This window comes from Colius striatus, unplaced genomic scaffold (assembly GCF_028858725.1).
Source record: "Colius striatus isolate bColStr4 unplaced genomic scaffold, bColStr4.1.hap1 scaffold_138, whole genome shotgun sequence".
Taxonomy (NCBI): domain Eukaryota; kingdom Metazoa; phylum Chordata; class Aves; order Coliiformes; family Coliidae; genus Colius; species Colius striatus.
In genome coordinates this window covers 13,748-36,755 of record NW_026908429.1, presented here as the reverse complement: position 1 = coordinate 36,755, position 23,008 = coordinate 13,748, and the positions used below count along the sequence as shown (strand labels likewise).

The following is a 23,008-nucleotide window of genomic DNA, read 5'->3' as shown; positions in this document are numbered from 1 at the left end:
TAATACCACCAAAGCTGTTTATTTTGGACAGAAGAGTACAGGAGGGGAATTCAGCATGGCAGAAGATGTGAGATATTGCTCCTTTCACTGAAAGAACAATGACTGTAGTACAAGTGACAGCAAGAAGCTTATTTTGAGAAAACAGTTGTAATACACTGCCCACAAGAATTAATGTGAAAACAAAAATGATTTTAATACGTGTCTCCCTGCCGTTTCTGTTGCAATTCCCGAGAGATCCTTGAGATGGTGCCAACGACACACTGCTGACCGGCTGCTGCTCTGGTGAGGGGACCAGAAGACAGAAAAACCAAAGTGCTAATTATATCCCTATGCTTTTCAGTTTTCAGAGTTTATTTTATTTTCAATTGTTTGGAACAAGTCTCTGAAAACTGGCAAACTTACAGCAAAAGTGCTGTGACTCTCGAACAATTGGCTATTCTTATTTGTCCCTATTCTGGTTTTCCACTGTTTTTGTTTATCAAATCTGCCACCTACACTACGGCACTATTTCATGGACCTGTGATTTATTACTTTTTATAAACAAATATGAAAGTCTAGGAATGAAGAGATCCTGGATGGAAAAAAGCCGGAGAAAAAGCATGTGTCAGAGGCTGAGTGAGGTATTTTAAATAGTGGTAGGAAGAAAGGAAATTACTTGTTGAGCATTTACTGAAGCAGCAAAATGCTTTTAAAGAAAGCATGCTTAATCAAAATAAGTATTCAGCACTAGAAAACACTCTTTTCAAGCCCTTTTATTGTGATTATATCCCAGACCTTCCCATCTTTTTGTAATCTACAGACACACCTGCAAATTTGTGATTTACTGACTCCCTCAAAACTTCCATCCTGTTTGTTGTCTCCATCATCATCATCATCACCACCACCCTGTTATTTATAGCTGTACTAACAGCCAGCAAAACAGTGCCTTTCCAGAAAAGCTTCCCTCTGTCTCGCCCTGCCTTCATTGGATCCTGCTCTTTTGAACTGATCAGCACAGACAACTGTAGCCACCCACCTCTAGGAGGAAAACTGAGCTGCAGCCCTCGTGAAACATAAAGTTTATTTGACTAAAGTGACGCAAAAATTCTTAAAGAGCTCTTTGGCAGCACATTATCTGGAAATCAGACCATGTGAGGGGGATTGGTGTACAAAAACCTCCCCAAGATGCTGAGTTGCCCACAGGCTGAGTGCCGGAGACTCTGAAGTAAATGTGGGTGAAGGTTACTCGAGCTTGGATAACTCCAAGGAAAACACTTCAAACCCATCCGAAAGACAGGTACTTTGTAATTTTGTTTTTAACATGCTGGTATCTAAAGTACTTTATGAACTGTAGACAGAATCCTAGACAACTGTCTCCAGAGCCTACCTTCTGAAGAAAGCAGACACTGGAGGTTCATTAACTTGCACTCCTCTTTGCCTCTTTCAACAGTTACAAAACCTGAATTCCTAATGATAGTTTCAAATATGCATAATATATTTTGTTTCTTTTTAAATTAACTTTTAAGGTCTTCTAGAACACTGAGGAAATGTACATATAACATAGCTTTATGGGGGAGAAATACACTTAATTTTTTGTGAAAGCTCATTTTGGCTTTTTAAAATTGTAATGCTTTTTCTTGCTCTTCTGATGTTACATGTTCTACTCTCTCTTGTTCAGGCACTTGCCCAGCAATTATGAATGCTGGGAGTCAAATGTCTGTAGCAGAACATGTTATGACAATCCAACGTTAGACTTTTTGGCAGTCTGTGTAATTGCATTATGAATGTAAAGTTTATTTAACATTTACAAGCAAGCATGAAGCTATAAGAAAAAATAAAGCAGCAGAATCTGAAGGAAAAAACCCCCTCAATGCAAACTGCTATTTTTTAAAGGGCAAAGTAAGCTTTATTAACCATATTAAGTATATTATAAAAGGTAAACTGTTCCAGCACAGTAAATTACCTAACTCAATGGGACAGATTTATTATAAGTAATAAATCCAAAGAGGATGTCATGTATATATATATGTATAGTCAATCATGTTTATTGCTGAAACCAACTGGCTTGCTGGGTTAGTTTGCTAAGTAATATGGAAGTTTAAGTGAGGAATGCAATGTAATTGAGTACATAAATAGCCATGGAAAACATGTTTTGATGTGTTGAGAAAGCCTGGGGAGAAAAAGATTGTATATCTAATGGATCTGGATTCTTGGACACGTTGGGGATTTTTTTTAATATGGGTTGTTAGCTGTCAGGTATTTTACCAGGGAAGGTCTGGTACACTTAGGCTTTGTCTTCTGGTGCTGGATTGACCATAATTTTTTTGGAGAGTGCTTTGTAAACTTGGCATATTGCAAATGACTGACGTGGGTCCATTTTCTAATTGGGCACGGTGTGATGAATTGCAACAGGTTATAGAAATTAGGAAAAACTGCCCCCAAACTGGAATTTAATAAACCCCCTAAATTATTCCCACACATGGAAATGTGCAGAGTATTTAAGCTCTTCCCTGCTTTCCTCTGTGAAAATACAAACCACTGAGTTTTCATTAAGAACAGTATTAAGAGTGTAAAGAAACGTTCATTCTGTATCCTGGTGTCCTTTCTGACACTAATGTTTTAACTTTTTTCCAAACCTGTATTTCTGTAGCTCTGTTGATCTGGCAATCTGTATCTTACAGAATGTATACAATGTAATGAAGCCCATCTATGGGATAATTGTTTCATAAAGAACTTAAATAGAACTAGGGGGCTGAATAAAGGGGCTGTAATTTGGAGACAGTCATTACCAAGGCTCCCTCAAAGAAACATCATCTGGAAACAATGGTGACTGTTTCTTTACTTTCTTTAGATAAAGATGTCACACACATAAGTGTTTGCATTCTGGCATGTAGGTGCAGCCTGTCTTTGACTTGAGTCTCCGAACAGGTCCTTACTTGAAACACTGTGCCTGTTAATTTGCCTGTGCAGAGTTCTGTTAAGGAACAGTGCTCTATTTATTTGGTGATATTTGCTGTGTTACGTATCTTCAAGTTTATATAAATAAACTGAGGAAGAGTACAAAAGGAACATCATCCCCTCTCAGCTTATCTGTTTCCTTGCACTACATATGGACACTCTCAAGCCATAAAATGCATTTTCTCCCCCCCACCTCCCAGTACTTCAAATGTCTGTCATCAGTTTGGCAGCATTCCCAGTACCACACCGTGTCTGTTTTCTCAGCAAATTTTTAAAGGTAAAATCTCTCTTTCCTGATGACTTTTTAATTTCAGACTGAAGCATGGACAAGATTATGACATAAAACTCAAAGTACAGGTTTATATACCCTCAATACTATTCTTTCAGATATTTAGCCTTATCTGGGAGTACATGAGTTAACAGGAGGGAGCTCACTACTTGTGCCATTCTTACTTTGGTAAGTAGCCTTTTATTCTCCCAGAAGGGCCATTGTCTCAGTGGGACTACTTGTTGAGCACAGTTCTACTCTCTTTTACTAAGAATGTGAGCAAGCCCTTGGAGAACTGCAGATATTCATATATAGGATCCATTTCATCATCTACACACTGCAAGTTTCTGATAAAATGCTCATAATGCCCACAAAAGCCTCTCAAAAGGAAGAATATGAGATTCTCACTGTCATCCAGATCATGTACTTCCCTTTCTGTTCACAAAGACAGGCTAGGACCATATGAGGAGATACAGGTGAAGACTGGTACCTAGAAACATCCAGGTATGTGGCTGTTGGAGGGTGACGGTTGATTTGTGGCTTGGAGGTGAGGACAGCACCTACAAACAAGGCAGCCTTTCCTATGTGGGATAGTGTCTTCTGTCTTGTCTTACAAATTTCTCACTTGATTTCCTAGATAATTTCCTTGGATTCTTTCCATTTCCATACAACTGCACCTTCATTACAGGTGTAATACACAGTCAAGCTGCTACATCATTTTAACAACCTTAAATACTTTGTGATAGAAGTGAGATTCTGGTGAAGTTAACAGCAATCATCTCAGTGATTCTGCTTGCCAACACTATAGGCTAAATTTTTGTTTAAGAGTTTAAAGTACCTTAATTCTTTACAGTGCTAGCACCTAAGTGGACAGGAGCAGGGCTGATGGTGCAGCAGCGTGAGCGACAGCGGTACAGGAATGCAGCTGGAGCTCAGTGACTGGCTGCTGCTGCAGCAAGCATTGGTTTCTAAAATTAGCACATGAAAAATATATGCAAATTTACCAATTTCACAACTGTGCAACGTTAAAATGTATTTGATCATTTGGAGACAAGTCATGACTTCTGTAGTTCATGCAGACTGAGCCTGAACAAGCCTTGTGTTGAGGAATTCAGGAAGTCAGTGCTGCCCCACCTCAAATAAAAGTATTCTCCAGGTGATTTGAAGCATTAAGATTTGCCTCCCTTGCAGCATCTGGTATTTGCTACACTTCAACTTAATTGTTTAATCTCCTAGACACATTAAAGTCATTTTTCTCCTTAAGAAAAAATACAGAGAACAGGAAAATCCCTTTGTTTTCAAGTGCTGGAAAGATTCGGTTTACTACACGGCCGAGGATTCAGGGGAGGGATTCCCACACTGCCACGAGAGGTCACTGCGTGCCTCCAGAAATACCCACAGCACGGCACATGGGTTGTGCAGCTCCCTGCTCAGGAAGGATCTGGCCCCGGGACAGGGATGCTCCTTGGGGACTCAATGATGGAGGCAAAGGAGTTGGTTTTGTGCATCAAGAGACATACAGGGCTTTTACATCTAAGAGTGCTGGTTCAAGGTGAGCTCTGTGTTGCAGTAACTAAAAATTATCATTTCATTACTATTTGGCTTATGTGAACTGTGTTGGTGGCTTCAGTCAAGCTTGTGGAAACACACTACCCACTGTTTTGTTATCCAGCAGCCAAGCAGGGAATGGTTGCAGAGGATGTGCTGCTCGTGACAGGGTGCTTGCCCAAGAGCTGAGGGTCACTCCTCTTTAGTCACTCTTTGCGAAAGGAGGAGAGTGATTTGATTTACAGGGCTGGCAGCTCAGCACGTTCCACGTGCTCCTGGACAGCTCAGTGTTACGGAGATGAAAACTGCACTTGAGAATAATCTCTGCTTAGAGCCACTGGAGAAAGAAAAGGCACAAAGGGCCTCTCAAAGGAGCAAAGTCATGTCTACAAAACAGAGATCGAAACCAAGGGAAGGCACAGCTAGCTTGCTTTTTTTTCCTCCCATAGCTATTTATACTGGTGATAAGAAGCCAGTGTGTATTTATGTAAGAGCAACCTTTGCAACAGATCTGATTGAAAATAGGTAATAAACTCCCATTTCTTATATCACTGACTGTTGTCATTCTAGTGCCTGTAACTACTGAGACGTCGGTGCACAGAGATGAAGTAGAGGCTGAGGTGGGCAAAATCCTTTATTATCAGCATCATTTCCCCTGCATATCTTCCCTAGTGGTGCTTGCATATTTCCTAGCCCCAAGAGCTTGTTTCTGCAGCTGGTTACAGTGTTTGTAGCAGTTAAATTTCCCTCAGATATTTTTGCCTTGCATTGTAACAAGCAAGGGGAGTACATTCTCCCACAGTTTTTTACAGCATAATGAAATCTTCTCATTCTCTAACTGTTCTGTTTTCATGTGCCAACTATGCCAGTGGGAACACCACGGCTAGCTGTGGAGTTCAGAACTCCAGAGATTTCCCAGGGCAGCTGACTGTGATTCTCTTTCAGAAAGGAATAGTTTAAATTCCAGCTGAAGCCCCTGAAAGTTCACACATCATTTTGCATACTTGAGGCTCACACTACAGAAAATGCTACCAAAATATTGCAAATAATGTGGTTAATTTTTTTTCCCTGTGGTCTGCAGAGGGCCAGAAGGAGCTTAGATCTGGATAAGACAATTATCCTGATTGTCACAGATCTGGGAAACCAACAATACATTCAATGACTTCTCCTCAGTAAAGAAAGTGCTGAGAAATATCTATGTGCAGAAAGAAAGTGTTTTGCAAATGCACTAAGAGTTTAAGTCTCAGCTATGGAAAAATTAGTCTCATGAGATAATGCAGCTAAATCAACATCCTTTACTGCTTTCCCATTTATGAGTAAGAGGTGTAAAGTCCAGAAGGGCTCAGGTTACTTTTCCATATTCCTACCTTTTATTTACCATGTTCTACACAAGGGGAAGCTTGGCTGTGGCCTTTCCTAGGATTTTTATGTTGCCATCAGTGGATGTTTTCATCTACACAAGCTCTTTTGGGACATTTGGAAGGTTTTGGACTCCAAAGACATTCCGGTTTTATAGTCTTGACTGCTCTTTACTGTAGTGTTTTTATCTGGAACTCTGAAGATGTTTCAGTCTTTGTGGATGATTAACTAATGGTAGCAAAGTACTGCTCTGGTAAGAATTCAGCATTCATGATGCACTGCTTGCTATATGATGAAAGGAACATTACCTGGATAAAGACAGAATGTAGGCCTGAAGAGCTAGAGATTTCTGAAAGCTGTAACAATGCCTTCAAGTAACTTCTATCTCATATCTGCTGTTTACTCTGGAGCTCAATAACTTTCTTTCACTTTCTGCTGGCACTGGTAAATGTATAGGGAGAGGTTCAACAAACTGTCTTTGAACGAGGATAAAAACCTTGAGTTTTAATAACTCTGGCAATGAGCAAATTCTAGCAATGAGCAAATAATATCCCTTCTCTGCTTCAGTTTTTCCAGCAGTTAGAAGGGAAATAATGCTGATGCTTCTGTTAGGATGTGACAATGATACTGTGGTAAAATGCTTTGAAAAGGAGAAAAATAATTAATCTGTAGTTGCATCATGTAGATGGTGTAACACTGTGCTACCTGTCAAGCAAGATTACTACCCCAGAGAATTTACAGCACAGAGAATCAGCTCCTGTTTGAAGATTCTCATGAGTAAAGGTAGCCAGGCATTTACATTACCTGAGCAAATGAGCAGAAAACAAAAAATGACCTACTGAATCACAATTCTTTTTCTGTTCTTTCTGCTCTGAAGGAAAAGTTAATTGGTTTATACTTTTTCTTTATTTCAGGATGGTTTATTTTCACTGGATTATGCTTGTAGCACATATGAAGACGGCAGGTAAAGCCAGGGATTCTCCCAATGCCTGTTTTTTTGCTGGCAGGGACAAGTAGCAGAGGAGTAAAGCCCACTGCCTCTGGGGCTGCAACCACAGTGTTAGCAGATCCAAATAGATGGAAGATGCTTTTATGTCTCCAAGGAGTTAAAACAGTGGATGAGTTTTGTCCTTTAAGCTCACACGTCAGTTCTCACTCAAAACAATCAAACTGAAGTTTCCTGATTTTTTTTCCTTGTTATTAGTGTTGAGTTGATGCAAAACCACTGATATTTAAATATATTTTCTAAACCTTTGTTTAAGGCTTCTAGTTCTGCTGCTGAACAGCTGAACAGCAGACACCACAGGATTTCTGAATATCAGAATACCATATCATGGTCATGAAATGTAATTTGTGTATCCATTGTTATCTCATATTTGTTAAATTAATCCTTTTCCCTTCACGCTGGGTGTATCTAGAAATTGCCAGTAGAAATCACAGGATGAACTTAGGAAAATACAAGCCACACTAAACTCTGCCCTTGTTTTTGTGGGAGTCCCACAACCTCCCTGTGTGTGAAACCAGTATTTAAAGGGAGACTGTGGTACCAGATAACAACAGGTCTGTGACAGCCTGTGAGTTGTCCAACAATGCACAAAGTCCAGCAAACCTGCCTGAATGGTTATAAGCCAGGTACACCAACTTCTGAAATAGAAGAGGATGAGTGCTTCCTTCCTTCCTCTGTACAAAGTCCTGAATGGGTTATCTACTACATGATTCACTTTGCATGCTGTGATGGTTAATTACTTCCAAAATATTTTAATCACGGAGTCTGTCAGATATAACTTGCAAGTTACCACCATCAGTAAGTCCTGTAATGGATTTTTAACTATTTTCCATTTCTTAGATGGTGTTTGTGCCTTGAATCTGATGGATTTAAATATGGAAAAGGAATTCTAAAAGCCTGGGAATACACTGGGAAGAAAAGCTTGGGAAGACAAGCTTCAACAGGACTCTGCTGCTGTCTGCAAGTGATCAGAACAAATCTCAGTAAAAATGGAAAAAAAGGCAACAAGAAATGAGACTGAGCCTCTGACTTCCAAGACAGAAGTCTCAGACTGTAAGGAAGAAGAAGATTGTAAAGAGAATGGACTTCTGGTCAAGAACCCTAAATCTGCCCTACGGCTAGTGGAGGATGGCAGTAAAGTCCATCCCAGACAGGGAGATAAAGGGGAGGCAGCTCAGATCTCAAATGGTTATTCAGGGGGTCAGAGCTCTGTTCCCTGCAACGGCATGGGAGAGGTGGAAGATGCCCAGAGCACCGCCCCAGCAGCCACAACCACCACTACAACCACTACTTCCACCACCTGTGGAGCAGAAGGCCAGCAGCAGCTGATGGAGCTGGAAGACAGAGAGACCTGGAGTAAAAAAGTGGACTTTCTACTCTCTGTTATTGGATATGCAGTGGATCTGGGAAATGTGTGGAGATTTCCTTATATATGCTACCAAAACGGAGGAGGTCAGTGATTAGTTCTGTGTGCTGTTCCTTAAAGCTGAACTTCCTTGCTTAGAAATGGATGTGGTTTATTTATTTAGAAAGAAATGGCTTATTTTAATATCATATATAACAAATCACCACAAGGAAATTATTTACTTTTCAAGCAGACTGGAAAACCTAAATACTGAGATAGGAGAACTAGATACATTAAGATCAAAGAAAAACTATTTAGCAAAATCTAAAAAACCAGTACAACTAGAAACTGAGAGCCAGTCAGGGGCAGAACCACCTTCCAAATGAAAAAGACTCAATCCCTGCCCCAGGGAGCATGTTTTAAAATCAGATAAATATCATCTCAAAACCAACACATCAGGAATGTTAAGTCTTTGACTCAATGACATATCAGCTACAATCAAAATCTATTCAAGGAGATCTTGGAAAGGATTTTTGTCTCCCTAATGTAACAAAGACATTTTACTGAAGAAATTAATTATTTTATCTGTAGCCCATCTCACAGCCAGTAGAGGCTTGTAGCCAGTACAGTTTTGGTGAATCCTCTGTATGCTTGTGACAGAAATGTGAAAAGTTTGGCTGGAGTGTGGCTTTGTATTCACACTGCCAAGTAGTTGCTCTTATGAGAAATACCATGGTAATTCAGTGTGACACACTGGCTAGGGAGGGGATATGCATTTTCTCTGTAGGATAAAGGCAAGTGTTGTTGATGCAACTGGTACTGTTGGAAAACAAGTCCTGTGAAAAGTTACTATCATCTACTTTATTTCTTGCAGGAGCATTCCTCATTCCTTACACAATTATGGCCATCTTTGGAGGGATTCCTCTCTTCTATATGGAACTAGCACTAGGACAGTACCACAGGAATGGGTGTATTTCAATTTGGAGAAAAATATGTCCTATATTCAAAGGTAAAGAAATGAAATGGAACATTACTAGGAACTTCCTGAATATCTGAAAGATTTTCTATAAGGGTGAAATTTCTGGGAAAAAAAATCTCATCAAACAAATTCTGGCTTGTGCTACACAAGATTTTGGCTTTCCAAAGCAAGCTTTCCTAAAACTTCATGTAGAGCTGCAGGTATCTGTGTGTACTGTCACACACACGCAAGATGTGTGATTATTAAACTGATCAGAGAGAGGCCAGTCCCCTTTCTCTGACAATATATTAAAAAAACCCTCAAACCCAAAATGTAATTAACAATATCACTGAATCCAAAGCAAAATCAAAAATAGGAGAGAATAAAGATCTACTATTTATATTATAAAGATATCACAAAGAAATGATTCTCTGTCTTCAGCCTGGTCTGCCATTTGCTATCCTACCACAGAGCCTTTCAGAGGAAAAGGATCCATTCTATATGCTCGTTTACTCTTGCTCCCCGTGTTAACTTATGGTCTTGTCTTTTTGTTCACTGTGAGTGCAAGATGCCTATTTCTAAATTCTATGAATTTAGGAATAGATGAATAAAAACTATATAAGCATGTTCTGTCTCAATTAAGGACGCTTTTTTTGGAATTGGAGCCTGAGTGTTTCTGAAGCCACAAGAAATTCCACTGTTGTAAACACTTGAGAGGGTATGTGTACCTCCTGCAGAGCTGCCTTAGACAGTTACTAATTGTAGTTTATGTGATAACCAATTCCTTCCTTTTTTTTTTGGCCTAAAACTCACACTCACTTAATGTAATTATTTCCTGCCTCACTAGGAATTGGCTTTGCCATCTGTATAATAGATCTTTACGTAGCCTCCTATTACAACACCATTATGGCCTGGGCCTTTTACTACCTCGTATCCTCCTTCACGGCGGAGCTGCCATGGACTAGCTGCACAAATGCTTGGAACACAGGCAACTGCACTAACTACTTCAGCAAGGACAATGTCAGCTGGTCCCTGCACTCCATCTCTCCTGCAGAAGAATTTTATACGTAAGTGCATGTAAGTGAGGACAGTAACATTAGTCAGAACAGTGGAGCATGTAGCAAGCTCTGCTTTGGAGAGGGAGCAGGGGTGTTTATTACTGGTAGCCTTTTCTGAACTACTCAAATAACTGAATACAGGTTACTCTGTATTTACATCAGAGGTTCCCAACCACTGTCAGCTGTCATCACTGATCATTTTCCATCACTGGTGTACTGTTAAAATAAGACTTTTAATCAAAACTAAAAAATGATCCAAAATGACACGACTGAAGCGCACTTACCGAGACCTCAGGACTACCTGTAATGCTCAGACCACAGTATGGGACTGTTCAAAGCATACTTCATAAATATTTGCTTTTTTCTTTCATTTTTCAGACGCCAAGTTCTACAGATACACAGGTCCAATGGGCTGGATGACCTGGGGGGCATTAGCTGGCAACTGACCATCTGTTTATTATTAATCTTCACCATTGTATACTTCAGTATCTGGAAAGGAGTCAAAACATCTGGCAAGGTGAATGTAAAAGCAAGACAAATCAACTTGGTACAGTATAGTATAGTCCAGCAGCGGTTCTAAAAGAGCCAATTCACTTGACAGAGAATGATCTCAAATTGTCTTCATGACAGGGTTTACAGGTTCATGCATCTGGGAAGCATGTACTGTAGAGTGACTGCTACTGTTATCCAAATAGTACATAACAGCAGTAAGCTATGCACTGTTCTCTGGACAAGAATAAACCTGCTAAGAGAAAACATGGGTACAGATGTGCAAAATCCGTGTTTACAGACCTGGGAAGTTCAAATGAAGATGTTACAAATGCTAAGAGCTGTAATAACTCATTATCACCTGTTAGTTTTCTGCCCATGGCAAATGCCATCTTTCTTTTTTCCCTCACAGGTGGTATGGGTGACTGCCACGTTCCCTTACATCATACTCTTTATCCTGCTAGTGAGAGGTGCAACTTTGCCTGGGGCTTGGAGAGGTGTTCTCTACTACCTGAAACCTGACTGGCAGAAACTCCTGGCTACTGAGGTAAAAAACATTATAAAAGGATAGAGGTTTGCTTTAAGCCTATCAGCATGGATGTGCTTCAATGTCTATTTTCAACATAAAGCAGGGTTAAACATATGTCTTAGCATGGACTTAAAAGCCTGACTTCATGCTCTTGTTTAACAGTCATGCTGTTCTTCCCATAATTATAAAGATTCTTTTGAAGATTAGTCCACCATCAGTTTAGCTTGAGCTAATGGTAGAGTTCCCATACAGTGGTTGTGTAGAGTTAGTGATATGATTAGAATGAAAATAAGTGACCAAACAGTTTATCACCAGGAAGATGGGGAACAGCCTGACACAGACTGAGAGGCTATGACTACTGCTACACTGCAACAAAATCCATTACCTATGACAACTACATTGAGCAAACTAAGTCCTAACAAGTGGTCTAGCTGCAGGGTTTTTTGGCTGTGAGGGGGATCATTACACACTTGGGTGGGCTTCTCCATAGCCCAGTGGTGTCCACACTTGCCCGTATTTAAGCAGCGTGGGTTACTAGAGTTGAAACTTCAGATCTCCATCCTGTGACAAGCTTTGGCAGATTACTCCAAAAGAGACTCACTCTCTGTAGCCACCAACCAAAAAACCTAACTCAGTAATGCATGCAAGTGCATGTGGAGAAGGCATAAATCAGTTAGGCCTGCACACACCACCAAGATTTGAAAGGAAAGGAGGGCAGAGGCCAAAACTGAGCTAACCAACAAATCCCAGCCATTCCAGTATGTGATATACAGCCTTGAACTCTGTGGATGAGAAGTAGTCCATCAGGCTCAAGGCTGTGCTTACTTTACTGCCTATGAAAATACCTAGTGAGAAGGGTGATGGAAACATCCCAAAGCAATAAATACCACATATACAAAGATTAAAAATTCTCATGTTTGCAAGTCTGCAGCTGCCCAGCTGATATGGAGAGTTTTGAATGAAAAGGAAATGAAAAGACACCAGTCTCTGATAAAGCAGCATCTCCAATAAGGGACCACATCTTCTGAAAAAGCAATAAAGGGCATTGATATTGTATTGGTTGTATCTGAAGTAAGGACAGCAGATTGCAATCTGTGTGCTGGACGATGACAGAGCTCTGTCTGTGGATGATACAGGGTGGCCTCACATGATGGAAGAGAATATTAGAAATGAGTTGTAATGAACTCTGTGTTTCAATCAAACAAGGATAAATGAATGAGGACTTTCACCTTCAGAAAGAGAACTGATATTGTACTTTAAGAACACTACTCATTAAGGCTGTGGCCACTTTTCAAGTACAACAGGCTTTTCATAACAAGAGCATCATACTTGCATCTGTCATGACAACAAAGCTGAACTGAGTCCCAAGGACTACAACTTCATTCACACTGTCAAAGTATTTCCATAATCCTAGGAAAAAATCTGGGCAGAGATCAGCTACTACTTAGCCTGGAGGGGACACAATCAAACTTAGGACCATTCTACAGCACAGAGTTTGGAGGAAGATGGGCAAAGTCATGGACAGAAAGTTCTCTCTACATTGCAAAACTTGTGTTACATTGATTACAGGAAAATCACTGTGAATTAAGATGCTGTCAGAAGTGAAACTGTCAGTGAGTACTTAGGGTAAACGGATAAAATGAGCACTACATAGACACTAAAATTATAGTGGGTATTTACAGCTCTCACAGATTTACAATAGATGTTTGTATTTCAACATGAACTCCTAACAAAACGTTTGTTAAGCCAGGACCAGGATATAAGCAGACTAATGAAACAGAGTTTTGTTGACCTAAGTGATATTCTGAATATGCCAAACTCATTTCATCTGTTTCATATAATTATTATTTTTTAAATCTTCAATATTTTTCAGGTTTGGGTGGATGCCGCAGCTCAGATTTTCTTCTCCCTTGGTCCAGGTTTTGGGGTCCTGTTGGCTTATGCCAGCTACAACAAATTCCATAACAACTGCTACCAGTGAGTTCTACCTTATTCTTATAAGTAGAATTGAGTTTAAAAATGTAACTGTGGGTATTTTTAAAAAAGAAATACAGGGCTGGTGAAAGGCACAGAAGCATAACAGAAATTACTGAAAAAACCTTATAATCTAAACCATTTCTTTTTTGTTGTGCCCACTCTAGAAAGAGAGAATCTCTACCACTTGCAGCAAAGAGTCTAAGACGTAAAAACCTGCCACAACCCAGATGAAACCTCTGCCAAACAATCACATTATAATTACTTAATCTCAGCAGTCAGTTAGGAAATTACTTGAGTCTCTAGCTGAAAGGCAATTTATTTTTGTTTCCTTGTTCTCTCCAAAAATTCTATTTATAACTTGTAAAATAAAATTCCCAATCCTTTACTATTCCTGTGGTAATTCTTATTTTTTAAAAATACCCCAGTATATATCCAACTTCCAATCCTGTGTCAGACTCATGTTGTAGCATCTCTTTGAAGAAGATAAATTAGTCATATGGGGGATTTTTCTTTCTTTCAGATCTGCTGCTTGGTTTTTCACTGTATCCCACTAGTTTTTTAGTAGTTGATCCAGATTATTAACTCACCTCACCTGGTAGTAAACTACCCTTTCTAGCAGATGCCGATTCCCTAATACAAGTTAGGTCTTCTGTTGCAGAGATGCTCTGATTACCAGTACCGTGAACTGCATGACTAGTTTTGTGTCTGGATTTGTCATTTTCACTGTGCTGGGATACATGGCAGAGATGAGGAATGAAGATGTATCTGAGGTTGCCAAAGACACAGGTAAGATAAGTTTCTGTACACAATGCTCAAACTGCTCCTGATAGAACACATTTGTATGTTATCTTCTAGACTGGGAACAGCCCAAATTATGCAAAACATTTAACATGTAATTCAGAATAGTCACTTACTTTATGATAAGGACACTGTTATAAATGTACAGTACAGCTAAAAATTATTCCATAAAGACAGCCTATATTCATGCTTGAATGCAGCTTCACAGATGTGGCAATTAACTACACACTGCAAAATAGCCTGGGGAGAATTTTCCCCTCAAAGGCAACATGGGGAAGACTGAGGGGGGATCTCATTAATACTTCAAAAGGTGTATGGCAAGGGGATGGGGCAGCTCTTTTTTCTGTAGCATCCAGTGATAGGACTAGGGGTAATGGGCAAAAGCTGGAACACAAAAAATTCCACTTAAGGAAAAATTTCTTTACTGTTGAGGTGAGGGAGCCCTGGCCCAGGCTGCCCAGGGAGGGTGTGGAGGCTTCTCCTCAGGAGGTTTTCAAAACCTGCCTGGACATGTTCCTGTGTGACCTGACCTAGGTGGACCTGCTTGAGCAGGGGAGTTGGACTAGATCTTTAGAGGTCCCTTCCAACCTCTACCATTCTATGATTCTATGGTACAGTGAAACAGCCTGTACCAGTACTGTGCTAACAATTATCCTTAATTCTCATTCTATAATCAGGACCCAGCCTTCTCTTTATTACATATGCTGAGGCCATTGCAAACATGCCTGCTTCCACTTTCTTTGCAATCATCTTCTTCCTGATGTTACTCACACTGGGATTAGACAGCACGGTAAGTACACAGTGTGTGAGAGAGCAGACCTCTCAGACATTTAGTGTATGGCCTTATCCTCCCAAACATCAGAAGAAACAGAATTACAAATATTGGACCATCACCAGAGGGTTTAAAGCAGGATTAGGGTTTAAAGCAGGATTGGTATCTCCGTGTGCTTCTATGAGCAACTATTACTCCAATTTTGACCTAAACAGACCTAAATAAAATTAAATGATTTGTTAGTATCATATTGTGACAATTAGTAACAGATCTGGAAACACAACAAAAGCACCTGATTCCCAAACTCCCGGTTGATGCTGCCTTCCAGGCTCCTCCTCTCTTGTAAACTTACAAAGCAATTGCTAAATTCTGCATTTTTTTCATATTAATTGGACTTAAAAGGTGGGAACTGGAGGTGGCCTTCTCAGTAGCACTGCAAAAAGGAGATGTTCTAAAAACTTGCCATATGAGCAAGTTGAGAATCAGCTACTCCCAGGAAGGCTAAACTCAGCTGATTTCACAATCTTGGTTCTCCGGAGCCAGCTACTACTTACTGGCATCCTATTGCTTGTAATATAGTACTTCCTCTGCATGGAAGTACTTCCTACAGATACACAAAGACTAAACCCTCACCTTAAAGAGTTTAAAAGTTCTGCAGAAAAAAATCCCAACAATCACACCAACTCTACAGGCAGAATAAAGCACCAGCGTTTCAATGCTTTAAATTTCCTTTAAGCACTGGAACACACTTTAAAGCAGGTAAAACTGCCCTCTACTTTTCAGTGATTTTTCCATTCTTTCCAGTTTGCAGGACTAGAGGGAGTGATTACTGGAGTACTGGATGAATTCCCACATGTCTGGAGCAAACGCAGGGAATTGTTTGTCCTTGGTCTGATCATCATTTGCTTTTTAGGGTCATTAGCAACCCTGACATTTGTAAGTATTTTACCCATTACTCAGCTTTCCTTACTGGCAGTTTCTTGCAAAGGACAACTTGGAGAAGGCACTATTTTTTTAAGAGTTTCAAGAAACCAGATTAAATCTCCAGCCTGTTTCCTTTATGCATTAGAAAACTATATGTAGAATTAATGTGAACCTCTCACTAAGAAAAGTGTTGCAAAATGATCCTATTGCAATTCATCAAAACTCTAACGTGCTCCACATCATGACGCAGCTGCTGCTCCCTGCTGAATGAGTAACCAAACAACCTTCCACATTTTGTATGTGGTTTGCTTCTTGTTCTCAAAAGCTCCCTTTAAAAAAATAACAGGGATTGATATTTTAATTTTCACCATGTTTGAAACTGATTTTGAATTTTACAAACAAGAATTGACAAAAAATGATCTGCTAGAAAATGCTGCCATTGACTGCTGCTATTCTCCAAAAATTTCTAGCAGTGAATTTCCTTGATCTTCTCATCAAATCAGGTGAGAAACTGTTACCACTCACATCAAATAGCTACAGTGGGACTTGTGCAATTTCATTTTCACAAAAAGCAACACTTGGAATAAGGAATACTGTGATCATAAGGGACAGGGAAAAGATACTTGGCTTTCCTGTTGTGCTTCACTCTACTTGATCATTTATTTGCAACTTCCTTCCCATTTAAAGCATTTGCTGTAAAAGGAGACTCAGTTCCTCTCCAAAACACAATGCTCTCCTCCTTCATGACTCTAGACACCAAACGGAAAGAGAGCAAAGCAGCATTTTAGTTATTTCCTGTTCAGTAACTCTGACTCAAGTTGGAGAAAGAAGATGCAAGAACAAAACACATGCAAAAAGCCATCCCCTCAACCCTTACCAAACCTCATTTGTTCATTAAAATCCAGCTGGCTCTGCCAACAGATTCAGTTTTAACTTTTCTGCATGGCAGCCCCACTGGTGAAATACATGTCCAGAGAGCAAGCAGATCAGCAGCATGCTCAAGGATTTCCCTGTCAGGAACAGCCACAAAGTGATAGAACTGACTGAAATATCCCTCTGTGAACACCCTGGTCCAGAGGAAGACAATAACAAACAAGAGCATTACAAGATTCACTGTGCATTTGATCTCCTCTCTAGGGAGGAGCGTATGTGGTAAAACTGTTTGAAGAATACGCCACTGGCCCAGCTGTCCTGACCGTCGTGTTTCTGGAAGCAGTTGCTGTAGCCTGGTTCTACGGTGGGTAAACTGTCATGTCAACAAACAATACTAACCCAGACTCCTGAGCTTCTGCAGCCTGGCATTTCCTCTGTTTCTGCTGACAAGACCATTGATGTCCCCAGAAAAAAAGTTTACCAAACCTTTTTAGAAACCCACTAAATACCAGATCTATGGGAATCATTAGAAATTGTTATCTGACAGAAGTAATGACAACTAAAAGTAACAAGAGCTGTAATTCAGAAAAATGAAAGATTCAATATAATTAAGAGTTAAAGGAAAAACAGCCTTTCATGATGCACTCTGAGTGTATTTGCTGTGCATACAAAATGCTGCATTTACTTAAGAAAAACTGCTATCTGCTATCAGCACACTCCTCTCACTTGTCTCCACAGGCATCACCCAGTTCTGCAAGGATGTGAAAGAAATGCTAGGCTTTACCCCAGGCTGGTACTGGCGAGTTTGCTGGGTAGCAATTAGTCCCATCTTCCTTCTGGTGAGTTTTCTTTATAATTTTTGCTTTCCAGCACAAGAACATTCAAATTGACCAAAGCAGCTACTTAGACTTCTAAACATTTAATGACAGAATTCTCTTGTGAAGTTCATTAGTAACAGTTATTACACCAAAAACGCTCCATTAGTGAAAAATCCAATACGGTGCTGCAAGGTCTTGTTACTAAATGACTACTTTAAGGATTTTTGTAGATGACCTAGCTAAATAAGCTCTGAATAACTCCTTCCCTCTACTGAACAAAGTTACTTTGTTTTGTTGCTTTATATTTACCTCAGAAAAATGAAGCAATAAAAGATGATGAAATATACTTCCTGCCTGGGAAGGAAAATGAAGAGAAGTAAATAGCCTGTCTCAGTAACCGCTGACTGACAGCTTTAGAATATTCCACTTAAAATGTACAGCAGTTAATTGCAACCTTTACAAATCTATAAGTCAGAATTGGAAATACTGCCCCAGTGTTTGACTTGGTAGTATTATTGATAACATCTGAATGTAAAGTGTTCATTTCCTGATCCAAAATTAGTTCATGCTATCTTTTATTGTTACTAGCTTTACTGGGAGCAGAGCAGGTCAAGATGGAGTCTGTGAAGCACAGAATGTAGATTTAAGACCTTCAGAGTAAATCTAAAACACTTGTAATGATCAGTGCACAATTAAGAGATGTTATTACTCACAGAAAAAATACAGGGAAAAAAAGCTATAAATAAGTATTGACACCACAAATAACTTTTATACTGCTGTCCTCTCTGTGATCCTACAACAGAAAAATAAACAGAGGAATCCAGCTCTGGTGATGTGGTTACCAGGCAGAGCTGTTTGTATTCTCTGTGAAAATTGAAGTACGGAGAGCCCAGAAGGCAGAGGGTTATTTCTATATGGAAATTTTGCCGGTAATCCTGATCTTCTGATCATACTCTGAAAAAAAAGAGAGCCAGAGATCCCTCCAACAACAGCCACAAATATTCCTGTAGCATTCACCTCAAAGTATTTGTTGTTTCACAAGAAATTTTCAGTCATGAGGGACATGCACAGGAAAATGCTGTTAAGAACATTAATCCAGCTGACATCAGAATACTATACCCAAACTAGTATTAACATTTGTAAAAGCTACTGAAGTAGGTAAATACTATGGAAAAATATGACAGAAAAGAGAAAATGTGTTGAAAATAAGAGTGAAAAAAAGTTGAATCTGTATTGCTTAAATGTCCAAGTGTGGTCCTGAATTTTCTCTCTAATACTTGTTAGGCAAGAAGCAATACTGTGGTGGGGTGTACCCTAAAGCTCTTTTGAACTTACTGAAGGAAAGTGTGGATATCCAAAAGTGGTTTCAGGGGTTCCTTGGTTTGTTTGGTGATTGTTGTTGGGCTTTCTGTGGTTGGTTGGTTTTTGGTTGTTTGGGGGTTTTTTTCCCTTAAATCCCTACTACTGTTCTTTAGGATTTTATCAGTGTTGACATATGTTTAATACTTCTTGATTCCAACTCCTTTTATTTTTTTGGTTCAATGCTACACTGGGCCACAAAGTTCTCTAAGATGTGTGCCATCAAAATACATCTATTCATACTTTCCTCTTTTTCAGTTCATCACTTGCAGCTTTCTGTCCAACCCTCCTGAGCTACGGCTTTTTGATTATAGCTATCCCTACTGGACTACAGTAGTGGGTTATTGCATAGGAACCTCTTCTATCATCTTCATTCCAATCTACATGGTTTATCGGCTGATTGTCACTCCAGGAACACTGAAGGAGGTATCCATGACACTCTCTTGCTTTTATCTGACTGTAAGAGGACATGATTCCTATAAAGACTATGAATAGATTTTGCTAGGATTATTGCTGTTCTAAGCCAGCTGATAGATAATTGTCTTCTGCCCATTCTGAGTGATTCACACATGTCCCCAGGTCTAAGATGCTGCTGGTACCTTAACATAAAACATTAAATCAAGTACTTTTTTTAAGCTCTAGTGAACTGGAGGCTTTTCCTAGTAACCACACAAGACAGTGGATCATCTGAATGAGTCAGGGGAAGATTGGTTCCCCTGGCTATATCTGTAAGTTTCCTTTCTCTCCTGTACTTCAGATTTCTCTGCCATAATACTGTGGCAGCCTGTGATTAAATTGTTGGTAATTCTTGTAGGTTCACATAAATAACAGCTCAGAAAGAATATGTTCAGTTGGCTCAGGGTATCCAAGTAAACTGCAAAGTCCTAAAGCATTAATATGGCATCTGTCAAGCTGTGATACAAATTATATGTTACAAATAATTAAAAAAGAATGTTGTGTGTTTCCATGGCAGCTTACATCTCTGTGATGCTGAGATAACAGAAGCCTGTGACACCCTTGTGTCATAGTTCACCAGTTATATTTTTAAGTTTCTTTCCAAAAAGCTGTCATATATTATCTCTAAAATGAATCAATTTCTAATACCGATTTCTTTCCCACAGCGTATTCTGAAAAGCATCACTCCAGAAACAGCTACAGAGATTCCTTTTGGAGACATCCGCATGAATGCGGTATAGGCTAATCTGTTTCCTGGGGAGAGGAGAGCATCAAATGTACCTTTCCTCATACTCTCCCAACCAAAAAAATAAGTTTCCAGCTGAGACAACAAGTGGAGGAGTTTCTGTGGAGGTTGTGTCATGGACAACGGGCATTTGGCAACATGATGCCTCCAGCACATTAACCCAAGCAATTCAATGAAATCTACAGTGCACTTCCAACCAGACTGAACTGAGAATGAATTCATTCTGGAAACACGAGGATGTCTGTGTGCTTGAGAATACTGCACGTGTGGGCACAGGGGCTGTTGGACAGTGTGCCTGCCTGCATTTGCCACTCTAGGATGAGGATCAGTGGGTAGGAATAGGTGTAGAACCCCGAGTCTGTGGCAGTACTCCTTTATCTTCCTCAATGTGATTGTTCGTACTGGGCAATGTCGTATTTGCTTCTAAGGTTCTAACTGCTTCCGCTGCATTGAAAAATACAAACCATTTCTGATAGCCATACATTACTCAAGTAACACAGAGTTTTATAAATGTGAAAAAACAATAGTGAATTCCCTGCATTTGCAGCAGAGTAGAGAGGAAGAGGAAACAATCCTGAGCAGCACTATATACAGCTCTGCGTACATTAGCACCCGCTTTTGGTACCATTATCCTCCTTTTCCTTTCCTGCATTTTGTAGATGGCAACAGTTTCTATTGTTTTCTGCACAACAAATACTACAAAAACATTTTTTGTAACGTAGGCTTCACCTTCCTTTAGACTTATTCAAGCCACAAAAGCTTGTCACAGGTTACTTGACAAGCATCTAAGTTGCTAGCACTTACTATGCTGTTTTTGTAACTAAGCTATTTACAAAATGAGACAGACAGACCTGACGTGTCAGAGACCTAACACACCCACAGAAACTACAAACCAATATTTTGAGTTCAGGTGCCAAAAAGTGGAACCTTAAATATCCACATCTCTGCTTTGCTTTTCTTTCTTTTTCTAATTTAATTTCAAACTTCTGGCTTTTTCTATACTTTCCTGGAGAACTAAAGTTTAGAACAATCCTTTTGGCTGTTGGACAAAAGTATGCTTTACAAACTATATAAACCTACTTTGAGACTTTATCTGCTCCTCTTCTAATGGGAATGCATTAGGTTTTCACTCTTTTTAACAAGAATTACAGTTCAGCAGGATTGATTTGTCTGTATTAAATTCTGAGGCACTGATATGCTAATTAACTCCCATGCACATATTAACCTTTTTCTATCATATGCACACACATACTCTCCAAATGCATCTGCCCTTCAGGCTGACTGCAGTTGCCAGGTCAGCTGGAGGACAATAGTCCTGCTGCAGTTATGTGGAAGTTTAGGTGAACCTAAATAGGCATCATTTATGTAAAAACATGCATTGTATTTTTATTCTATCACATAGATTATAACAAAAGTAAAATAAAACAGAAGATAAAAGTCTCTTTTGTATCTCACTGTCTACTTCGGTAGTGTACTGCTAAAATTAACAAGGTTATATATGCATCCATAGCAGCAGGCAGTAAGAAATCTACTGAAGAGTTTACACAGGTTTGAAGAACTTGCACCATCACTGCTTTCCTCTAATGTATTATTTGTCTTTTGAAAACATTTTCATCACTTCCACCAAGGTTATTTTCCTTAGGTGTGCAGACACCTCCTGGAGAAACACCTCTTACACCTCAGCTATTGTCTTTGAGTTCACTTTAGGCCTCAAGCCCAACTTCCAATAAGGAAATAACTTAAAGGGATAAGGACTGTTCTTCCAGAACTACAAACAGAAGTTATTTTCTTACTGGAAGTTGAACTTGAGACCTAAAGTATTTCAAGGGACAAGGATTGCCACCAGAAAAACAGAATAAACAGTTACTCATAAGAAATAGTTCTGTAGCTTATTCCTCAAGTAAAACTACTTCCAAAACTGGCTTCATTGAAAGGAAAACAGGAATAGTTTGGGAATTATTTTAACATGAGTCAGCCTTTTAGTTACTAAGTTACCAATCACAAAACCATCAATTTTTTAAACTTAATTTTGGTTAGTTCATTAATTGAAAAAGTACAAAGGAAACGTCAATGTAAGATGAACAAGGTGCCTCTATGTATCAAAGTCTGGGAAATGAATGTTTTCACTCTATAAAAGCTGAACTTGCAAGGCAGTTTAGTCCTCATTATTCTTTTATTACACAGCATACTGATTTGAAGGTTTCCAAATCTTCTTATGATGAGTTCATTTTTTATTATCTCTGCTTTAGCTGAGTGGTTAAAACATTGAGAAATTGATTTCACTCATTTTTATCATTGATTCTTTTTTTCTTCCTTTTGCAAAGCCATAAGGAGACATTTAAAGTAACCAGTATTTATCAGATAGCTCAAGTAGCCATACATTAAAACATTGTACAAAAACTAGTTATATTGATACCAAATGGGCTGCACTGCAATTACAAGTGTTTTGAGGCAAAGAGATTGCTTCTCTTCAGCTCACTTCTGCTTATCTATTACATGAGTATATCCTACCCTCTGTTCTTAACAATGAAAAGGACGTTATGAAACTGGTAAGTTAAGACCATGTTTGCCTTTTAAACAAAGAGAATTAAACTGGAGTTTTAGCTGTACAGAACTAAGTATTCCCTCCAACTTGTACATGATGCACCTCTATTAATTTATGCATCTGTTTAGTTACAAGTGTTGCAAGCTGATTGTAAGTCATCAGTATGTGCCTTGTACTGTAAACTGTTATTGTAATAAATTTAATACTCATAACCCATCTGTAGACATCTCTTGTGCCTCTCATG

General features: G+C 39.3%; 1 protein-coding gene across 3 annotated transcripts; it reads left to right on the top strand.

Moving 5' to 3' along the window:
- Positions 1–938: 938 nt before the first annotated feature.
- LOC133629087 (sodium-dependent serotonin transporter-like) lies at positions 939–22,972 on the top strand. 3 transcript variants are annotated; one of them, XM_062019730.1, is made up of 15 exons: positions 939–1,276; positions 7,027–7,076; positions 7,959–8,570; positions 9,338–9,472; positions 10,269–10,488; positions 10,858–10,996; positions 11,381–11,515; positions 13,371–13,474; positions 14,133–14,260; positions 14,950–15,062; positions 15,849–15,980; positions 17,106–17,205; positions 17,580–17,680; positions 19,277–19,444; positions 20,140–22,972. In XM_062019730.1, the coding sequence occupies exons 3-15, from the start codon at positions 8,108–8,110 to the stop codon at positions 20,212–20,214; spliced, it is 2,013 nt and encodes a 670-aa protein (XP_061875714.1). In that variant the 5' UTR covers positions 939–1,276; positions 7,027–7,076; positions 7,959–8,107; the 3' UTR covers positions 20,215–22,972. The 3 variants fall into 3 exon arrangements, with proteins under 3 accessions (XP_061875714.1, XP_061875713.1, XP_061875712.1); XM_062019729.1 differs by lacking the exon at positions 7,027–7,076 and adding an exon at positions 3,325–3,394; XM_062019728.1 differs by lacking the exon at positions 7,027–7,076.
- Positions 22,973–23,008: the final 36 nt, after the last annotated feature.